Genomic DNA, 17,121 nt, shown 5'->3' with positions numbered 1-17,121 from the left:
CCCTTCCAGCTTGTTAGAATCCTTCTCCTCGGTAGGGGCTCACTGCCGCGCCGCTGAGAATTTCCTAACTGGGCCTTTACTTCTGCCCTTGTCCTGCCTTGGCACATTACTTTTAGGTCAATCACAGCACCCACTTGATTCTGTCCTGGGTAACAGACTGCAGGCTCCTGGAGGGTAAGCCTGTGCCTTATTCCTCTCTCTATTGCCCCACGGAAAACAGCCCCCACAGCTGGCCCTTTGCAGGCATGCTTTTGGAATGCGGTTAATTGATTTCTCTCTTTTTTAATTTATTAAGTTCATGTATTTATTTTGAGAGTGACGGGGCGCGAGGGAGGGGCAGAGAGAGGGAGAGAGAGAGAATCCCAAGCAGGCTCCGCAGAGCCCGACGCGGACCTCGAACCCACGGACCGTGAGATCGTGACCTGAGCTGCAGTTGGCCGCTCGACCGACTGAGCCACCCAGGCGCCCCTGTGGTTACTTGATGTCAGTGGAGTCAGACATTTGTGTCTTCCTCCTAACCCGTGTCCCTGTTTGGAGCCCACCCCCTTTCCGTGTGTAGTCCTTTCCTTCCTTGTATTTGGCAATGAGTTTTACTATAATTTCGCCTCATTGTGAATCTTTCAGCTGGTTGGTCTTAACGAACGATGTGTGGTCCTGACCCTCCTGAGGCTTCCTGCCCCAGTTTCAAGTGCATTGCTTTGACATCCATGGCGGGGGGACGAAACAGGACTCAGTCCTTAGCAGGGTTCTCTTCCTGCCCTTTTTACTAAATGCATCGTGATATCTGGAAGCCTGAGAAAGGAAGATGAGGCCAGGGGCGAATGCTATCTTCTCATCCTGAAGGTGCTCTCTCGCTCGAGATGCGTGGAATAATTTCACCAAAGGGAGAGCGCTTGTTCAGTCTGTCACATTCCATGACATGTGGCGGGTCTGGGAAGCCGCCCACCTTTGTCTCTGGGGGCAGGTGACTCCAGAATGGCAATCCGATGTCACCGGGCCAGGCCCGGACAGGCCTCGTTTATTAGAGCAGTTCTTTTCCGCGGAAGAGGTTTCGGATGCCTGGAGGGTCGTCTGCGAGAGGCCTGGGTCCGCTGGGAGTTGGCCATCCAAGGAGAATCACCGAGACCCCCAACTGCAGGCCGAGTGGCAATTTGGGGAAGAAATGGCTTTTAGGCGATGCTCGTTTGTATTAAGGTCCCTGAAGGCCATCTCACCCAATTTCCCACTACATTCCTTCCTAAGTGGCCAGCTAGGAAGACCTTTTACGTTCTCAAAGTGTGCAGACACGAGCCTGTACTGGGACTTGTCCCGGGGTCTCTGATGCGCAGGCAGCTGGACAAAGTGGAGGCTGATATCACGGAGCCCCGGCGGAGCCCCTCTGCGGCCACACACGAGCCGTGGGGCCGCAATCTCCTTTTAACCCCTTCTCGCCTACATCTTCTCATGGGTAAAATGTGGAAGAGGAGAATCTGTTCATCGCGCTGGGGTTGAAGCAGACAAGATGATAAACACAAAGCCCTGAGCTCAGCATCGGGCATAGAGCACGTGTTAAATAAATGCTTCCTCTTACTTATTGTGACTCCTTTCAACGATTAAGAAAGATCTCTTAGTTGTTGAGCTGAAGCCCATTAGCTAGACCAGAGGGAGCAATTTTGATATCGTTTCGCCTCTATGTACCAGGCAGCCGTAGCCATCCCCTGCCGGGCAGTGCCGGGGTCAGGGAAAGGAATGTTCCAGACGGAGTCCAACCACAACCCTGCTTCCCCAGAGGAGGCCCAGGTGTCTGCACACAATTTGTCAAAGTGTGGATACGTCAGTCTACTCCCAGAGTGGAATCCCAGATCTGCTCCCTGTGTGAGTTTCTGCAGGACACGGAACCTCTCCGTGCCTCCGTTTCCCCCTCTGTGGAAATGGGCTGCTGGAAGACTTCAGTGAACTAGGGTATGGAAATTTCTGTAAGCAATGCCCACCACGTAGTGGGTGCTCAGTACAAGGGAGATATTTTGATTGTCATCAGACCTTCCGGACCTTGCTTCTGCCTGGGAATGGTTTTCGCATAAGGGACTTAATGAAAGACTTCCCTCTGAGATTCTATTTGTCTCAGTTTTCCTGGGATGGATGGAGTGGGGGGGGGGGTGGCAATGTGGGGCCACACTTCTGGGAGCAGCGTTGATAGCTTGTGGGGTGTTCCCAGTTCTGTTTGTCCAGGAAACTGGGATCTGCTGAAGAGAGCTTTTCCTCAGTCTCAATCGTAATAAAACTTTGTACTACTGGTTGGCTGTTAGCACTGCCCATAGGACTGTACCCACCCCTTCCCCAGAACTTTCTCTCTGGTCAAGGATTTGAGTGGTGGATGGGCTGCTCCTGCCGCGGAGGCCATTTCTGCTGGTCAGTTTCGGGCTTGGTGTTCTCAGCCAAGGGCACCATCTGTGAACACTCCCTGAGGACTTTGGCCACAATTCCGTGTGGACCCTTGACATATACCAGTGCTGCACTGCCCCACTCCCATCACCCTATGGGGGAGGGGAGGTTTCAGAGAGGTGAATGGTCTCTGTCCTCCTACCTGGAAAGCGGACTGTTCAAAGACAGCCCTGATTCTCCTGGCTCTGAGAATCAGGTGCCCCGCCACATCCTATGGGCCACCCCCCCCCCCCCCCCCCACATTAGGCTTCCAAGTGAGAGAAAGCAGCTCTCACTACCCTATGGCCAGGGGCTTGAGTGACCCGGCTTGGTGAACGCATTTTAGTTAAGGTCATAGGGCTTTGTAAAAAATGATCCATGCCCTTGAGCTTCTAAGCCTTTGTGAACCGTTAGATGTTGCCTCAGGTGACAGACAGTTGGGATGATGCCCACTGCTAACAGAACAATAGTCCAGAAGGAGGGCTGGGGAAGGGGAACCGTAGTACTTGGGGCATCTTCTTGTCCAGTGTTTCTGGACCTTTCTTTTGCTCTTCCTTCTCCATCTCTTTCTCCTCCTTCTTCAGAGCCACCCCACTACAAGGAGACTTTTAAGACATTTGTTCCCCTAGTGCCTTACCCCATGGGATATTAATAGCACAGATGATTTGTATATCTGCTTATGTCCTAAGACCCTAAGAGGGTCACAAACCATTGTAATATCTAAGATTCTCTCCTAGGAATCAATTTTCACCTCATCAAGGGTGATACCATACCTATAGAGAATGCATATTCTAGTCTGAGATTTTTTGGCCATCTGGCACCAGACAAGCAAGGGTGACTCAGGGTGAGCAGAGGGTCAACGCAGGTGGATAACGAGTGTGCCTCTGTCTGAGACTTGGAGCCACGTGGAACTAGCTCAGTGTGATTGCCGGGAAGACTGGGCCCTTCTTTTCCTACGCTTCCAATTTCCCACTTTCACAAATACTGGAGGACTATCTGGGGGCAAATATACTGGTCTGCATTTAAGATAGTTTCCTTGCCTTGTATTTCTCTTTAAAAAGTGAAGTTATTAGATCAAAAGGAATCCGCATGTTACAGCATCTGAAATACTGTCAGTCAGTATCCAGTACCCAGGATGAGTGTACCAGGAAGGCATAAGACAGCCCATCTCTTCTCTGTATCTCTGCCAGCATTCTAGAAGCCTTTGCTAATTTGAAAGGTAAGATGGTAACTCATCGTTGCTTGAATTAGCCTTCTCACGATGACCAGTAAGGGCGGAATTTTAGATGCCTCTGTCGTGTTGCACCGTGAGAAGGAAATCAGTTTCCTCCAGTAGCCCAGTGACTGTCCTACCCATTTGGTACTAAATCTTTCCTTTCCCACTGACTCTCCACGCCTCCCTTACCCCCTAGGGTGTTTTATCTACACCGCGATCTGTTTCTGGACTTCTTTTTCGGAATTATTGGCATCTTGACGATGACATCTGCTCAGCTCTTTGAAATAGGTTTTGAACGAGGACTCTTTGAAGGTGATTGCACTCTGGGAATGGATTGATGCGTCTGCACTTTGCCAAACTTGTGTGCAGAGACACCTGGGCCGTCTGCACCAGCTGGGCTAACATGTGGAGAGCTCTTGGTGGAGACGCCCCCTTGAGCAGTTCTAAGGGCACAGAATGCCACACTGATGAGTCACTGGGGCTCAGACAATACCTCGAAGGCCTGCTTTTGTCTAAGTTGGCTCAAGTCCCCCCTTTGGTGGACAGTGTCAGATCTCGCATGAAAGATGCTGAACTGAGCAAAGAAAAAACAAGTAAGGGATATTCATTCACTCTGTAAGTACATACTGAGTACCCGCCATCATGTGGAATACGCAAAGAAGTTTCAGACTGGGTCCGTGACCTTGCAGGGCTCACGATGCAGGTGGGAAATAGGTATGCAAACCAGTGAGTGGGAAATGGACTGATAGGGCCTATGATAGATCGAGTTTGGCCAACTCTGTCCAGTGAGATGAGGGTCAGAAAGAAAAACAAAAAGAGAACCTGATATTCAAGCTCCGTCTTAGAGAATGAGTTGACATTCATCGGGTAGACCAGTGGGGAGACGGCATCCTGGGTCGAGGGAACAGCATGTACAGGGGCATGAAGTTCTGAGAGAGCATGGCATTTTGTGTAGGGGTGGGGAACAAAAGGCAGCGAAAGGGATAGCGGGACCTGAATGCCATACCGTGTTCTTTGCCAAAGATAAGGAAACCACTGATGCTGGGGTGCCTGGGTGGCTCAGTCGGTTAAACATCCAACTTCGGCTCGGGTCATGATCTCATGGTTTGTGAGTTCGAGCCCCACGTCGGGCTCTGTGCTGACAGCTCAGAGCCTGGAGTCGGCTTCAGATTCTGTGTCTCGCTCTTTCTGTGCCCCTCCCTCCCTCACATTCTGTCTTTCTTTCTCTCTCTCTCAAAAATAAATGTTAAAAAAAAGATGCCACTGATGTTTAAAAAGCATGATCATTTATGCTTTGAGGGGGTGTAAACTCAGAACTGTATGGGAGACGGTGTGGAGGTAAGAGTGTGAGGGCAGACAGCCATCTCAATAGTAACATAATTATAACTGGGAACGTTAATTCTTGGAAACGTTTTCCTACCACAATCTTCAGAAGGGGACTGGCGATTGAATGGACAAGGAAGATCGAGCAGGCACAGGTATGGAAGAAGGGAAAGACTTGATCTCTAAATTTATATGTGGGTGACAAGGATAAAGCTGAAATTTCTGTCATGTACAGCTGGACAGTTTTCAGTAATGCTCTCAACTCTTCATTGACTGAGGTCATGCCAAGAAGAAAAGCGTGGTGATGTTTATTTCATTGGGGACAGTGGGTCAGTTTCAACTACTTTTCAACTCATATTTCTATTTTCTCCTTCCAGGGGATGGCCAGGTGGACTTTGATGAATTCATGACAATTCTTGGCCCCAAACTCGTGTCTTCCGAAGGTCGTGATGGTTTTCTCGGAAACACAATAGACAGCATATTCTGGCAGGTGAGTACGCATTTTTTTTTTAAAGATGAAATTTGACAGTAAACATGTGCCGGGGACTAACTTTTGAATCTGAATTCTTGAGCTTCTGTTCAGCATGTGAAGATCTCTTCTGGGATGGAGTGACACGTGTTCCTTGGACTGGATGTCTATAAGTAGAGGTCCATACCAGTCCTCAAAGAATCAAAACTATACTCACTTAAAATTTAGACGAGTGAAATATCTCCCAATTTTTTTTCTTAGAAACGGTTTGACATTTGGGGGAAATGATATTCCTCCACTTGTGATTCACAAAAAATTGTTTCCTGGGGACACATAGAAAGGACATCATTGGTATTGCCTGAGCCCTGTGTTGTCCCTGGTTCCAAGGGACCTTGCAGAATGGATGGCAGGATTGCCTCATGTGTTTAGATCCTATCAGTTCCCTTGTCCTTGCTAGCACAGAATGATTTTATCTGAGAATTTGTGTTCGCTGCTTCTCAATTTGCTCTTACTTCTATCTTGTAAAATCTCTTTGGACATTTCAAACATCTGCCTTTAAATTATTAAAATGCTACAAAGCATTTTCGTATTAGTTCTTTAATCATAATATGTGACGATCAGTTCATGATTATGGAATTTGGGAAGGGGTTATCAACTACTACTAAGCTCCGAATCAAATCATTTGTCAAATGACATTGAATTGTTGGTTAGACTTGTAAAACACTACTCCAATACAGTCTGGTTTCTTTAATTTCTTGATGTGCTTTTTTTGTCTTAACCAGAGATAATTCTCTAATCTAGGAAAACACGGCAGTCGACATGTATCTCTTGTCTTTTTCTGCCACCCATCTTGCATATAATGAACAAGCACTTGATATGAGTATGTTATGCCCTATAGTCTGTCACCGTGGGGTTCACAAAAGACATTTAAGACATAGTCCTGGATCTTTAAGAATTTGGCTGGGGAAACACAATTAAGAGAGAGAAAACAAAGGAGAGAGAAAACTAGTCTAATCTCCTTGAAGCCTGGTACTTCACTCTTCGTGCCCTCAGCACCTCACACATTGTATACCATAGACCTTCAATAACAAATTTTTGAATAGGATGAATAGAAGTTCTAGAAAGGAGACAAATGTGGTCTTGAGGGGTCAGATAAGGCTTTAGGAAATGAAAACTTTGAAATGTGGCAGGACGTAAGAGACAAAGAAGTAAAAAGAGCATTCCAGGCTGGTCACGATGTGTTTGATTAGAGTGGAGGCAGTGAGCCTAGGATAGTCATTGTCCATAACGAAGGTATAGTTTGAAGGGAAAGACCTCAGGCCCCGCCGGCAGAATGGCTTTGGGACCCGAGCACCGAGAAGTCTTGAGATGGTCCCAAGGTCAGGGATAAGGTCATGGAGAAAAGAAGTCTTTGTGTGGAACTGAATTCTCAGCTGGACCTGTTGAGTGCAAGGAGGGTCAGACAACCAAGAGAGGGGGGCAGGTCCACACGGAGCTACGGTCGGGGATGGATGGCAGACGAGGAGCCAGATTTGTTATTCATCAGAGCTGGTGGGTGAAATCATAGGCAAGGATGAGCTCACCAAGAGAGGTTGCACAAATGAAGATGAGCACAGAGACAGGACCTGGTTCTGGAGGACATCCAGGGGAGTGAGGCACGAGAACCGCATCCCCACATTGACTCCCCAGCCTGTGGTTATGATCAGTGCTGACTCTCCCTAGAGAAGGACCTCCATGGTTCTACTTGCCATGTGGTGAGAATATTTCACCGCTGATGTAAGCCTTCAGATATGACTCAACACTTGGAAGGACAGACAGGTAGAGGCCCTTGACAGAAATAAAAAATGAATACCTAGTTACGAAGGTGGGGGAACATGGTTTGCCAGCAGGCCGTGTTTCAGCCCCTGCAGATTCGTTCTGGACGAACGTTCTCCTTCTCTGCCTGATTTCCCTTCTTCTCTGCTCTGCTTTGTTCCCCACTCTGAGTGCTCTCTCTACCCTTTGCCTCTGCCTTCGTGGCCCCCGGTAGCCTTCTAGGCTCTGAGCCTCCATTCTGGAGGGCAAGGAGCTCCAGGTTCTTAATCTGTACCTTGAGTAGAGGCCTCGTGTCTCCGAGGTTCTTCATAGTAGAGCGTCTACACAGCAAGGCAATATTTCCCTCTGTATCCTGACTGCCTCTACCATAATCCGGACATGCCATTATGCTCACAAAGTCTCTGTGTGTTTGTCTTCTTAAAGACCCTCCTCCTCACCCAGGGAGATAAACAGGGTGGGGAAAAGTGTGTAAAGGGGGAGAAATTCCATTCTGAAATATTTAAATGAATGCAGGAATGCACGGGCTCAGTGACAGTGGCTTTCCTCACCTGCTGGTCCTCACACAGCTCAGAATTTTGTGACTAGCAAAGGAGAACAGAGACATCTATCAATTCTCAGTAGTCAGCTGTACCCTCCCACACTGCCCCCCTCCATCTGTCTATGCAGAGACAGCATGAATAAATGGCACTTAAAACATCTAGAGCATCCGGTCCTTCCTGGAAAAACGTTCATTTTCCCAGTGCTCGAGTGGTTTTTTCAGGCTTAAAAGAAAGCTCTGTGCGTGTGAACGTTTGCATATGCGTGTGTATAAGCATGTGTTTACTTTGCTACAGTGTTTGAGGCGGATGTCGAAGAGTACCGGAACGGCAGCTTTCCGCCTCTGGCAGGGGATATTGATATCAGGAGGTGCGGACACTCTAGCACAGAGAAGTTCGTTCACTTAAGACACTCTGGGGGCGCCTGGGTGGCTCAGTCGGTTAAGCAGCCAACTTCAGCTCAGGTCACGATCTCGCGGTCCGTGAGTTCGAGCCCCGCGTCGGGCTCTGTGCTGACAGCTCGGGGCCTGGAGCCTGTTTCGGATTCTGTGTCTCCCTCTCTCTGACCCTCCCCCGTTCATGCTCTGTCTCTCTCTGTCTCAAAAATAAACGTTAAAAAAAAAATTAAAAAAAAAAAAGACACTCTGACAAGGCTTCCCACCAGGGACCAAGTCAGCTTCTTGTGGAAACAGATAGGATAGTACACTTGGCGGGGGCGTATGAGTGATCTATTTGCTACAAAATATAGATGGTGACACCAGAGATTGTGACACAAAACAACAGTGCACGTATACAATCTCACGTGGTTTCTGAGGGTCGGGAATCGGCAAGAGTGGTCCCAGCTCAGCGTCTCCCGCGGTTGCGGTCAACATGCCGGCTGGCGCTGTGATCATTCGAAGGCTTGACCGGGGCTGGCGGAAGTGCTTCAAGGTGGCTCAGCCATGTGGGTGGCAAGGTGACGGTGGCTGTCGGGAGGAGGCCTGGACCTGTCCAGAGTGCTGCCTGAGTGTCTTCGTGATACGGCAGCTGGCTTCCCTCCAAACAAAGGACCCAAGAGAGTATAAGGCAGAGGCAACGGTGTCATTTATGACCTACTCCTGGAAGTCAAACTCCATCATTTCTGGGATGTCCAGAACCGATATCTTGGTTACACAGTGCATCCCTAGTCACTGTGGGAGTGGAACACTTGGTGAATACCCAGAGGCCATGGTCACTGTCAGCGGCGGGGGGGGGGGGGGGGGGGGGGTGCATCTTGGAGACTGGCTACCACCAAGGGTAAAGATTCTGTAATTGGCTTATCTTCTGATCCGACATTGCCACCATGGCCTTTCATTTTCCCCAGGCTTTGGTTTCTTCCTACCCCAGAGGAAAACTGTGACCATGGCTCTGCGTTCTGAGAAGCGATCGTAGCAGGCACTAGGCTCAGCTGATCTTGCTAATTAAATCTGTCCTCCTGGGCTCCTTTCTCACCGTCCAGGCCCACAGTGCCAAGAGTAACATAAAATCAACCGGGATTCTGCAGCAACAGCTATTTATCCATTGGTGCTCATCCCAAAAGTTATGAGCCCCTGGCTCCTTGCAGGAAACTGGTATCCGTGAAGGGGGATGTAATTGGCTACTAACACAGCCTCCTTCCCAAGGAGGACGGTCTGAGAGCCATACCCCAGCATCTCTGCCTTTCCAGGGTCCTCAGCCTTCTGGGTATGAGGCTCACAGGTTTCTTGGCAGCCAGTTCAGAGCCTCTCTCTTAAGTAGATAATAACTGATGGAAATTTTTATTGTGTTCTTACCCTTCAGTCATCAGGTTTCTGTGTGTTTGCTGTTCCCGCAGTGATTTACTTGGGGAGGAAATGCGAAATGGTGTTTGAAGTCAGCGTTAGGACTTGGTGGGTGTTGACAGTGGAGAGGAGGGAGGGGTGGGGCTGAAAGGTGATGGGACTCGGGACCGGGGATGGTTTTCATTGCTCAGTGTTTCGGGTGGATGGCACCTGCCGGGAAGTGGGGTCCTCAAACATGACTCCACTTGTACCCGAGAAGAGGAGTCTTCAATACAGGAGATGGCCCCTGGTGGCAGGGGACAGAGCCCCACTCCTGAGTCACTAAGGGCAGCCCTTTATCTTTTTCTCCCCCTTGACCACCGGTGCTGTGCAAAACTGTTCTGCAGTGAGTTTGCAGAAAGCATACAATGGCGAGGATCATGGCAAGGATCCTAGGAAATCAACTAGCTCTCCCGGCCCCAGGGTCCAGCCATCACTTCTGTTAAACTCTTCTCCCTCTGAAGAAAGAGAGAAATGAGTCCCGCATTGGCTGGGAGAGCTGAGCCATTTGTGGGTCTTACCGGAAGGTGCAGGTAAAACACCTAAGTCTCCTTCACTATCAGTTTTTTATTGTGTCCCAACCAGACTGGATTCATCAAGACTTCACTGGTTTAGACTCTCTGTTTTAAGAAATAAAACACATAAATATTTAAGCAAATGAATCTGTTCCTTGGATGCCTCTGGGTATGCGGGAACGCGTCCGAGGCTGGAGGTCAAGAAACAGGAAACTCATAGGGGGCCCTGGTTTTTATGCATGGCCCGAGAATATTGCCTGAACATCCTGAGCCTTACTCATGCATATGCAAGCCGGTCGTTATCATAGCTGGTTTATCTCACAGCTGTGTGCAATGTTCAGGACACTGTAAGTTACCCTAACATAAAAGTGCATGGGGCACCCATTCCCAGATATGGTCCAGATCAGCGGCTGCCACGCCAACTTCTCCAACCTGAGGCCTGTGCGGCTTCCTTTCTAGCTGTCCACTCCTCCCCATCTGGTAGAATAATACACAACAGATGTAGTAAAGTACCTGCTGCTGCTCCCCAGGAATCTCTCCAGGCTTGGCCTCTGTCCCTCCATTCCAAATCCTTTCTCCGGTCTCCTGTCTTCCCTGGCTCTCCGTTTCCGCTATGGCCCCGGAGTCCTGGTCGCTGACCTATGCTCTGATGCAGAGGCCAGTCCTCTCCAGCCCAGGTCCCAGGTTTTTGCTGGGGACATTTATGTGCTGGCCCCAGGGCCGTGGCTAAGACGAGCAAGGAGCTGTGCTTAAAATTCTTGACTCACAGGCAGTTGAGAGCACTTGATGTTCTATGCTCACGACCTATGAAGAAAGCACTATGTACAGCTACATTATGATCCAGATCTGTTGTGCATAAAAGTACGGGAAAGAAATACATCAGAACATTCACAGCGATTTGTCATGTGTGGTAGGATGATGAGTGATCCCATCTTTCTGTGCTTTCCAAAAATCTCAACAGTGGGCCTGCATTAATTGTGCAATCAGAAAAAGGAAAACAAAGGAAAGAAAATGCGGTTCCTAGCTAGTCAAGAATCTGTTCAATATCTACATCGTTTTCATCCGTAACACTGGAGATTATCAGTCCCGTGAGGGGGACCGTTGGTCAAACTTGCAGGGCAAGCAAATGGAAAAACAGGAGAAATCATAGCTGATCCCGTGAGGCATTTGTTACATGGGGCCACGACCTAGAAAACGCCAAGATCTTTCCTTTTTTAACGTTAAGGATAAATTGCGTTCCAGCAAGCGGAGTCTTTCCCCGCGTCAAATCTGGCACCAACAGTCTCCTTCTTTCCCCAATATTTTGTCAACTTGCCACTCTATCAGATCCAAAACTGCTGCTCCCCAGATCTTCATCATTGAACAGAACCACAACAGCTTTCAGGAGCGGTGCCCATCACGAGGCCTGTTAGATTGACAGCAAGTGCCTGAATCCCCAAAGCGATTTGACTTGTGAAGTGTGGAGTATGGAAAGCATTAGCATCAGCAGTGGGTCTTGAAGTGTGGTTCCCGAACCGGCAACACAGGCATCACCTGGGGCTTGTTAGAAATTCGAATGCCTGGGCCCCACCCCAGAAACACTGAATCAGAAACGCGGGGTGCGGGGGCAGGGGGGCAGGGGGAGGGCGTCTAGCAGCCTGGGTTTCAGTAAACCCTTCAGGTGACCCTGATGCTCGCTCAGATTTGAAAAACGTTGAGCCACTGAGATTTTGGGGAGCCGGGTGTGTGGGACAGGCATCTGGTCCAGCTTACTGGTCTGAGTCAGACCTTGGTAGTTTGGGGTTTTCTTTTATTTATTTATTTAAAAAAAAATTTTTTTTTAACGTTTATTTATTTTTGAGACAGGGAGAGACAGAGCATGAACAGGGGAGGGGCAGAGAGAGAGGGAGACACAGAATCCGAAGCAGGCTCCAGGCTCCGAGCTGTCAGCACAGAGCCCGATGTGGGGCTCGAACTCATGAACTGCGAGATCATGACCTGAGCCGAAGTCGGATGTTTAACCGATTGAACCACCCAGGTGCCTCCAGGACATGCCTTTCTAAGCATTAAACCAATGGAAGAATCGTAAATAAAAGTATTAAACTATTAAATTTGAAAGAATATTGAAAAATTTAAATTTTTAAACTTAATATTAAATATTAAATTAATATTTAAAAATTTAAAAATATTTAAAAATTAAATTTGAAAGAATATTTAAAAACGAAACAAGGAAAAAATATGGTAACTGACAGAATAAAGCATATGTGAAGAACATTGCGACAGCAATGTGAAAACCTCTTGACGGTAGAGCAATGGAATAAGGAGCAGTAATTGGTCAGTATTTTCAATATACAGGTCAAAGCAGTTCACCCTCACTAGAAATCTAAGAAGTGTAAAATAGTAATTGGGCGACAGCTTTCACCTATCAGATTGGAAAAGAATCAAACTAGGATAATACCCAGTGCAGTCAAGAGTTGGATGAAATGGACACGCTCGTATGCTGCTGGTGGAAATGTAAATTGTACAACTTGCCCGAAAACTCTCTGGTGATACTTAGCTACAACTCTTCAAACGCGAAACCCTATAATTAAAAATAATTCTATGTCTAAGACTCTGTCGTCTGAAATTAGTCGGAGAGGTAGAAGAGGCGCTTACAAAGACGGAGCGTTATACAATTATTTGAAATAATATTTCCATGTTACAGTCCGTAGAGATTGCATATGCAGGATAATTACATGGCATTTCTACATCTGTGAGCCATCCATTTATATTCATGGACAAACACTGGAGAAAACGCAATCTTCCCGACGATATTAGTTATTATGGATTGGAATCAAGGTGAATGTAATTTTTTCTTTATCTTTGTTTCTGTTTCCTGAAGTTTCTACATTAGGCTGTATGATCTGTTCTGTTATTTGTCGGTGAAATTACCAAGACCTCAAGTTAACAAAATCGTATTATAAAACAAGTGTTCTCAATGGCAAAAGATGATTGGAGTTTCTAACATATGTGCCCATTGTCATGGTGAACAAGGCACAAAAATTGATACGAGAGTATGAAGGCATATCATCAGAATTTCAGCCACCAGCCCCTGGGAGGAAAAACTCATGGAAGCCTCTGCATGGTGGCCCCCCTACCCAAAACTCAAGGCTGACTGTTGCCCACCCCAGCACGTTTTTACGCTCAGGAAAAAAAAATTGAAAATAATTTTTCAAACCCTTGCTAAGTAGCCCTTGGCAACCACGTTCTATTGTTTCTATGAGTCTGACTCTTGGATTTCTCATATAAGTGGGATCATCCGGTGTTCGCTGGAGACACTTTCTGACCACAGTTCCAGAGATCTTGTTGCCATAAGACAGAGTTTCTGAGGGTCACTTGGTCAGGGAGGTGGAAAGAAGAGATCTCAGCCACCTGCCGACTGGTGCGTGGGCCCTTCTCACCGAGCTCCCGCCCCTTGGGGCTCTGGGTCGTAGTCCCCACATGTTCTTGTTGAGGTACAACCGTGTATTCTTTTTTTTTTTCTACTTTTGCTATTCTGAATAAGCGTTTGATGTGGTCATTGTATGTCTCTCACCACTTTCTGCCGGTATTGTGGGTTTGGAATTTTGACTTTTATCTGGCTTCCTTACCGGATTCTCTCGTTAGTGGTCATGTGCTTTTCAGTTGATTTTCTTCCGTTCTGTATGTGACTCTGTCTCCACATTGCCGCAATTTTGTTTCCCCCATCTGACACTGTCTATTTTAGTCCCACATATATTGACTGAAACCTGACGATTAGTTATACATGAGGAGGGTGAGATTCGATGTTGATGTGTCTTACTTACCAACGGTTTATGTAATATGAATATATGATAGCTTTTAGCAAATGTCCTTCGAATCTCTCATTATAGGAGCACGTGAGTATCCGTGTTTAGCTTATTGATATGATATAACGATTAATAAGTTCCCAACATTAAACAATGTTTACACTCCTAAGATTAACATTTGCTGTCATGGTAGGTCATTTTCTTAATGTAATTTGACTTTGTAATGAAATTTTAAAATTTGAGTTGACACCAATTGTGATTTCTTCATCCATATTTATCAATAAGAGCAGCCTGTCGTTTATACAGAACTATAAGTGTCTTTATTAGGTTTTGAAACAATTGTTCTAGCATGATAAAATCAATTTGTCCAGTTTCAGTCATTTTGTTGTTGTTGTTGTTTTTGGCAATAAGTTCCATATGGTATAGATTTATTTAAGATCTTAAATCTGAGCAGGCTAGTCCATAAAACTGCTTGGGTTTTTGTTTTTTTCTTTCTTTTTTTTTTTGAGATATTTCTTTGATTATAACATTTGATTGCTCTTTAGTCTATTTTGAAAATTTATGTTGTCTTAAGGAAGTTTCCAGGTCCTCAAAATGACTTAACTTATGAGCATAGGCTTGTACACACAATTGTTTAAAACTTTCTCTTTTTTTAATTGTTTAATGTTTATTTTATTTTTGAGAGAGAGAGAGACAGAGCCCGAGTCGGGGAGGAGCAGAGAGAAAGGGAGACACAGAATCTGAAGCAGGCTTCAGGCTCTGAGCCTGACATGGGGCTCGAATCCACGAACCGCGAGATCATGACCTGAGCCGAAGTCGGACACTTAACTGACTGAGCCACCCAGGTGCCCTAAAACTTTCTTCAAAAGCACCTTCTTACCATTATTATAGCTTCTCTCTTTTTCTCTTATTGACCAGTTTTATTGAGAAATAATTGCCATAGAGCACTGTATCAATTAAAGACATACATCACAATGATTTGGCTTACATATGTCGTGAATTAATTACCAAAATAAGTTTGACATCAAAAATATTTTTCCACGTGATGAGAATGCTCAGAATCTACTCTCTTAATAACTTTCAAATACGCCATACAGCAGAGTTAACTATAGGTATTATGTTATACGTTATATCCCTAGTACTTATTTATTTTATAAATGGAAATTTGTACCTCTTTTTAAAAATTAAAACAACAATTCTTTATCTGACCAGAGTTGACACACAATGTTACATTAGTTTCAGGCCTACAACAAAGTGATTTGACATTTCTATACGGTAGGCCGTGCTCACCACAAGTGTAGTGTTATAGCTTCTGTTTGGTTTTTTTTTAATGTTATTTTATTTATTAAAGAAATTTTTTAATGTGTGTTTATCTTTGAGAGAGAGAGACAGAGTGCGAGCGGTGGAGGGGCAGAGAGAGAGGGAGACACAGAATCTAAAGCAGGCCTCAGGCTCTGAGCTGTCAGCACAGAGCCCGACACAGGGCTCGAACTCCCTGTCCACGAGATCATGACCTGAACCGAAGTTAGACGCTAACCAACTGAGCCACCCAGGCGCCCCTGTTGTAGCTTCTCTTAATTGTAATTTTTATTTTTCTTATTTTTAATTAATGTATGTCATAAAGTTATCTATTTCATTGATTTTTTTTTTTTTTTTTTAAGAAACGCTTTTATTTAATTAATAGGATTGTTCTCCTGTTTTCTATTCAGGTCTTTATAACTTTTATCTTCATTTCCTCTCTGCTTTCCCTCCTTACTGTTATTATTTATCAGATCTGTGTTCAAGGATTATTTTATTTAGTTTCTCTTTATGAATGAAAGAACTTGGATATGAATTTTTCTATTAGTATAGCTTTATCACCATGCTGAGATAGTCTTATCATTTACTGTATGGTCTGTAATCGTAGTTAATGCCTTTCGTCACTCAACAGTTGTTCAAAGAATATTAGTGGATACTTCATTTAATAATTTGTTATTAGTTTCTCATTTTATTATTACATGGCAGCCATAGAATACTGCTTATGTAATCTCTTCTTATACTATTCATTGTGCCCATTTAATGTGGCTCAGTATGTGTTCACTTTGCGTAAATGCGATTTGGTAATTGCAGAGACTACCCTCAGTTTGTAGGCAATAGAACTATATACTCTCACGTGAAAATCTTGAATGGCCTGGTCTATTTTGTATCTACTCAGTCTGTCTTAGACTGATGGCGTTGAGGATCTCAGTGCTGTTTCATTTTCTCTGGGGTGTGTGGTGTGGTGTGTGTTTGATATCGCCGTTCATTCTTTGGTCGGTTGACCCGTTCAACAAACACTAACTGAGAGGCTAATTGTTGGGCCAGCACGGATATAGCCGTGGACAGTAGATGAGTGTCTTGCTCTCGTGGAACTGATATTCTAGTGTAAGGGGCAGGGAGAGATAGACACTCAATAACAGATACTCACCTCCTAATATTCAGTTCTGTGACATACATACAACAGGATACTACCGTAGGGGGCAGTCAGGGTGCCTACTCTACAACTTTCAACAGCGTGTGAAGAGAAGGTGGGGAGGACGTGGCATTTGGGCTGAGCCCTACATCGAGAGAAAGCTCTCGCTTGTCAAGCTCTGGGCACAGTGCTCGCCAGGGGGAGGCGACGGCCATTGCTAGGGCCCTGAGGTGGGACAAGCTTGACTCGAGTTTGGCAGGCAAGGGGAGGATGGTAGGAGATGAGGTTGAAGATGTGGCGGAGACCAGCTCTTGTGGGACATCACAGGCCCTGTGTGGGGACATAGGTTCAGAGGAAGATGACCGAGATGACCTCACAGCGGCGCAGACACTCGGACGTAAGTCTGTGGCCACGTGCTCCTGTTCTGCACAGCGCTCGGGCCTGGGGCGGTACTGCTCAGCCTCCAGCTGGTTCATTGCCCCGAAGCGCCAGGGTGTCGCCCTACCCACATGGCTTCTGTCCCCATCTGCATTTCGGCCACCCGAAAGCAACGGAAGGCAAAGGGGAGCCCAAGTCTTTCAAGAAGTTGCCCACCTCCCTTCTACTTATGTCCTATTGGTGGGAAGTTAGTCACGTGGTTGGCCGGGAGACGGCCGTGTTGCCACGCCCAGCAGCAAGGGATGTCGGGAAATGTAGTCTTTCCTCTGGACAGCCATGTTCCCCGATTTGAAAATCGAGGAGCCTGTTGCTATTAAGGAAGCATGAATTGACACTGAGGGAAGACCTCTTTGTCTCAGGTCCCAGCCAGACAAGG

General features: G+C 46.3%; 1 protein-coding gene and 1 long non-coding RNA gene across 6 annotated transcripts in view; one reads left to right on the top strand and one right to left on the bottom strand.

The window, feature by feature from the left end:
• CALN1 (calneuron 1) overlaps positions 1-17,121 on the top strand; it is a 530,205-nt gene that overhangs the window by 336,869 nt on the left and 176,215 nt on the right. For all 5 annotated transcript variants that reach the window (XM_078440486.2, XM_078440487.2, XM_078440488.2 and 2 more), the window contains one exon: positions 5,317-5,429. In XM_078440486.2, the coding sequence (XP_078296612.1) occupies positions 5,317-5,429 (113 nt within the window). The remainder of the gene's footprint in view (positions 1-5,316; positions 5,430-17,121) is intronic.
• LOC144614810 (uncharacterized) overlaps positions 1-17,121 on the bottom strand; it is a 49,599-nt gene that overhangs the window by 23,550 nt on the left and 8,928 nt on the right. The window lies entirely within an intron of this gene.

The sequence above is a fragment of the Panthera onca genome, chromosome E3 (genome assembly GCF_046562875.1).
Source record: "Panthera onca isolate mPanOnc1 chromosome E3, mPanOnc1 haplotype 2, whole genome shotgun sequence".
In the NCBI taxonomy this organism is placed as follows: domain Eukaryota; kingdom Metazoa; phylum Chordata; class Mammalia; order Carnivora; family Felidae; genus Panthera; species Panthera onca.
Note: the sequence above shows the minus strand (reverse complement) of the source record. Positions and strands in the feature narration are given on the sequence as shown.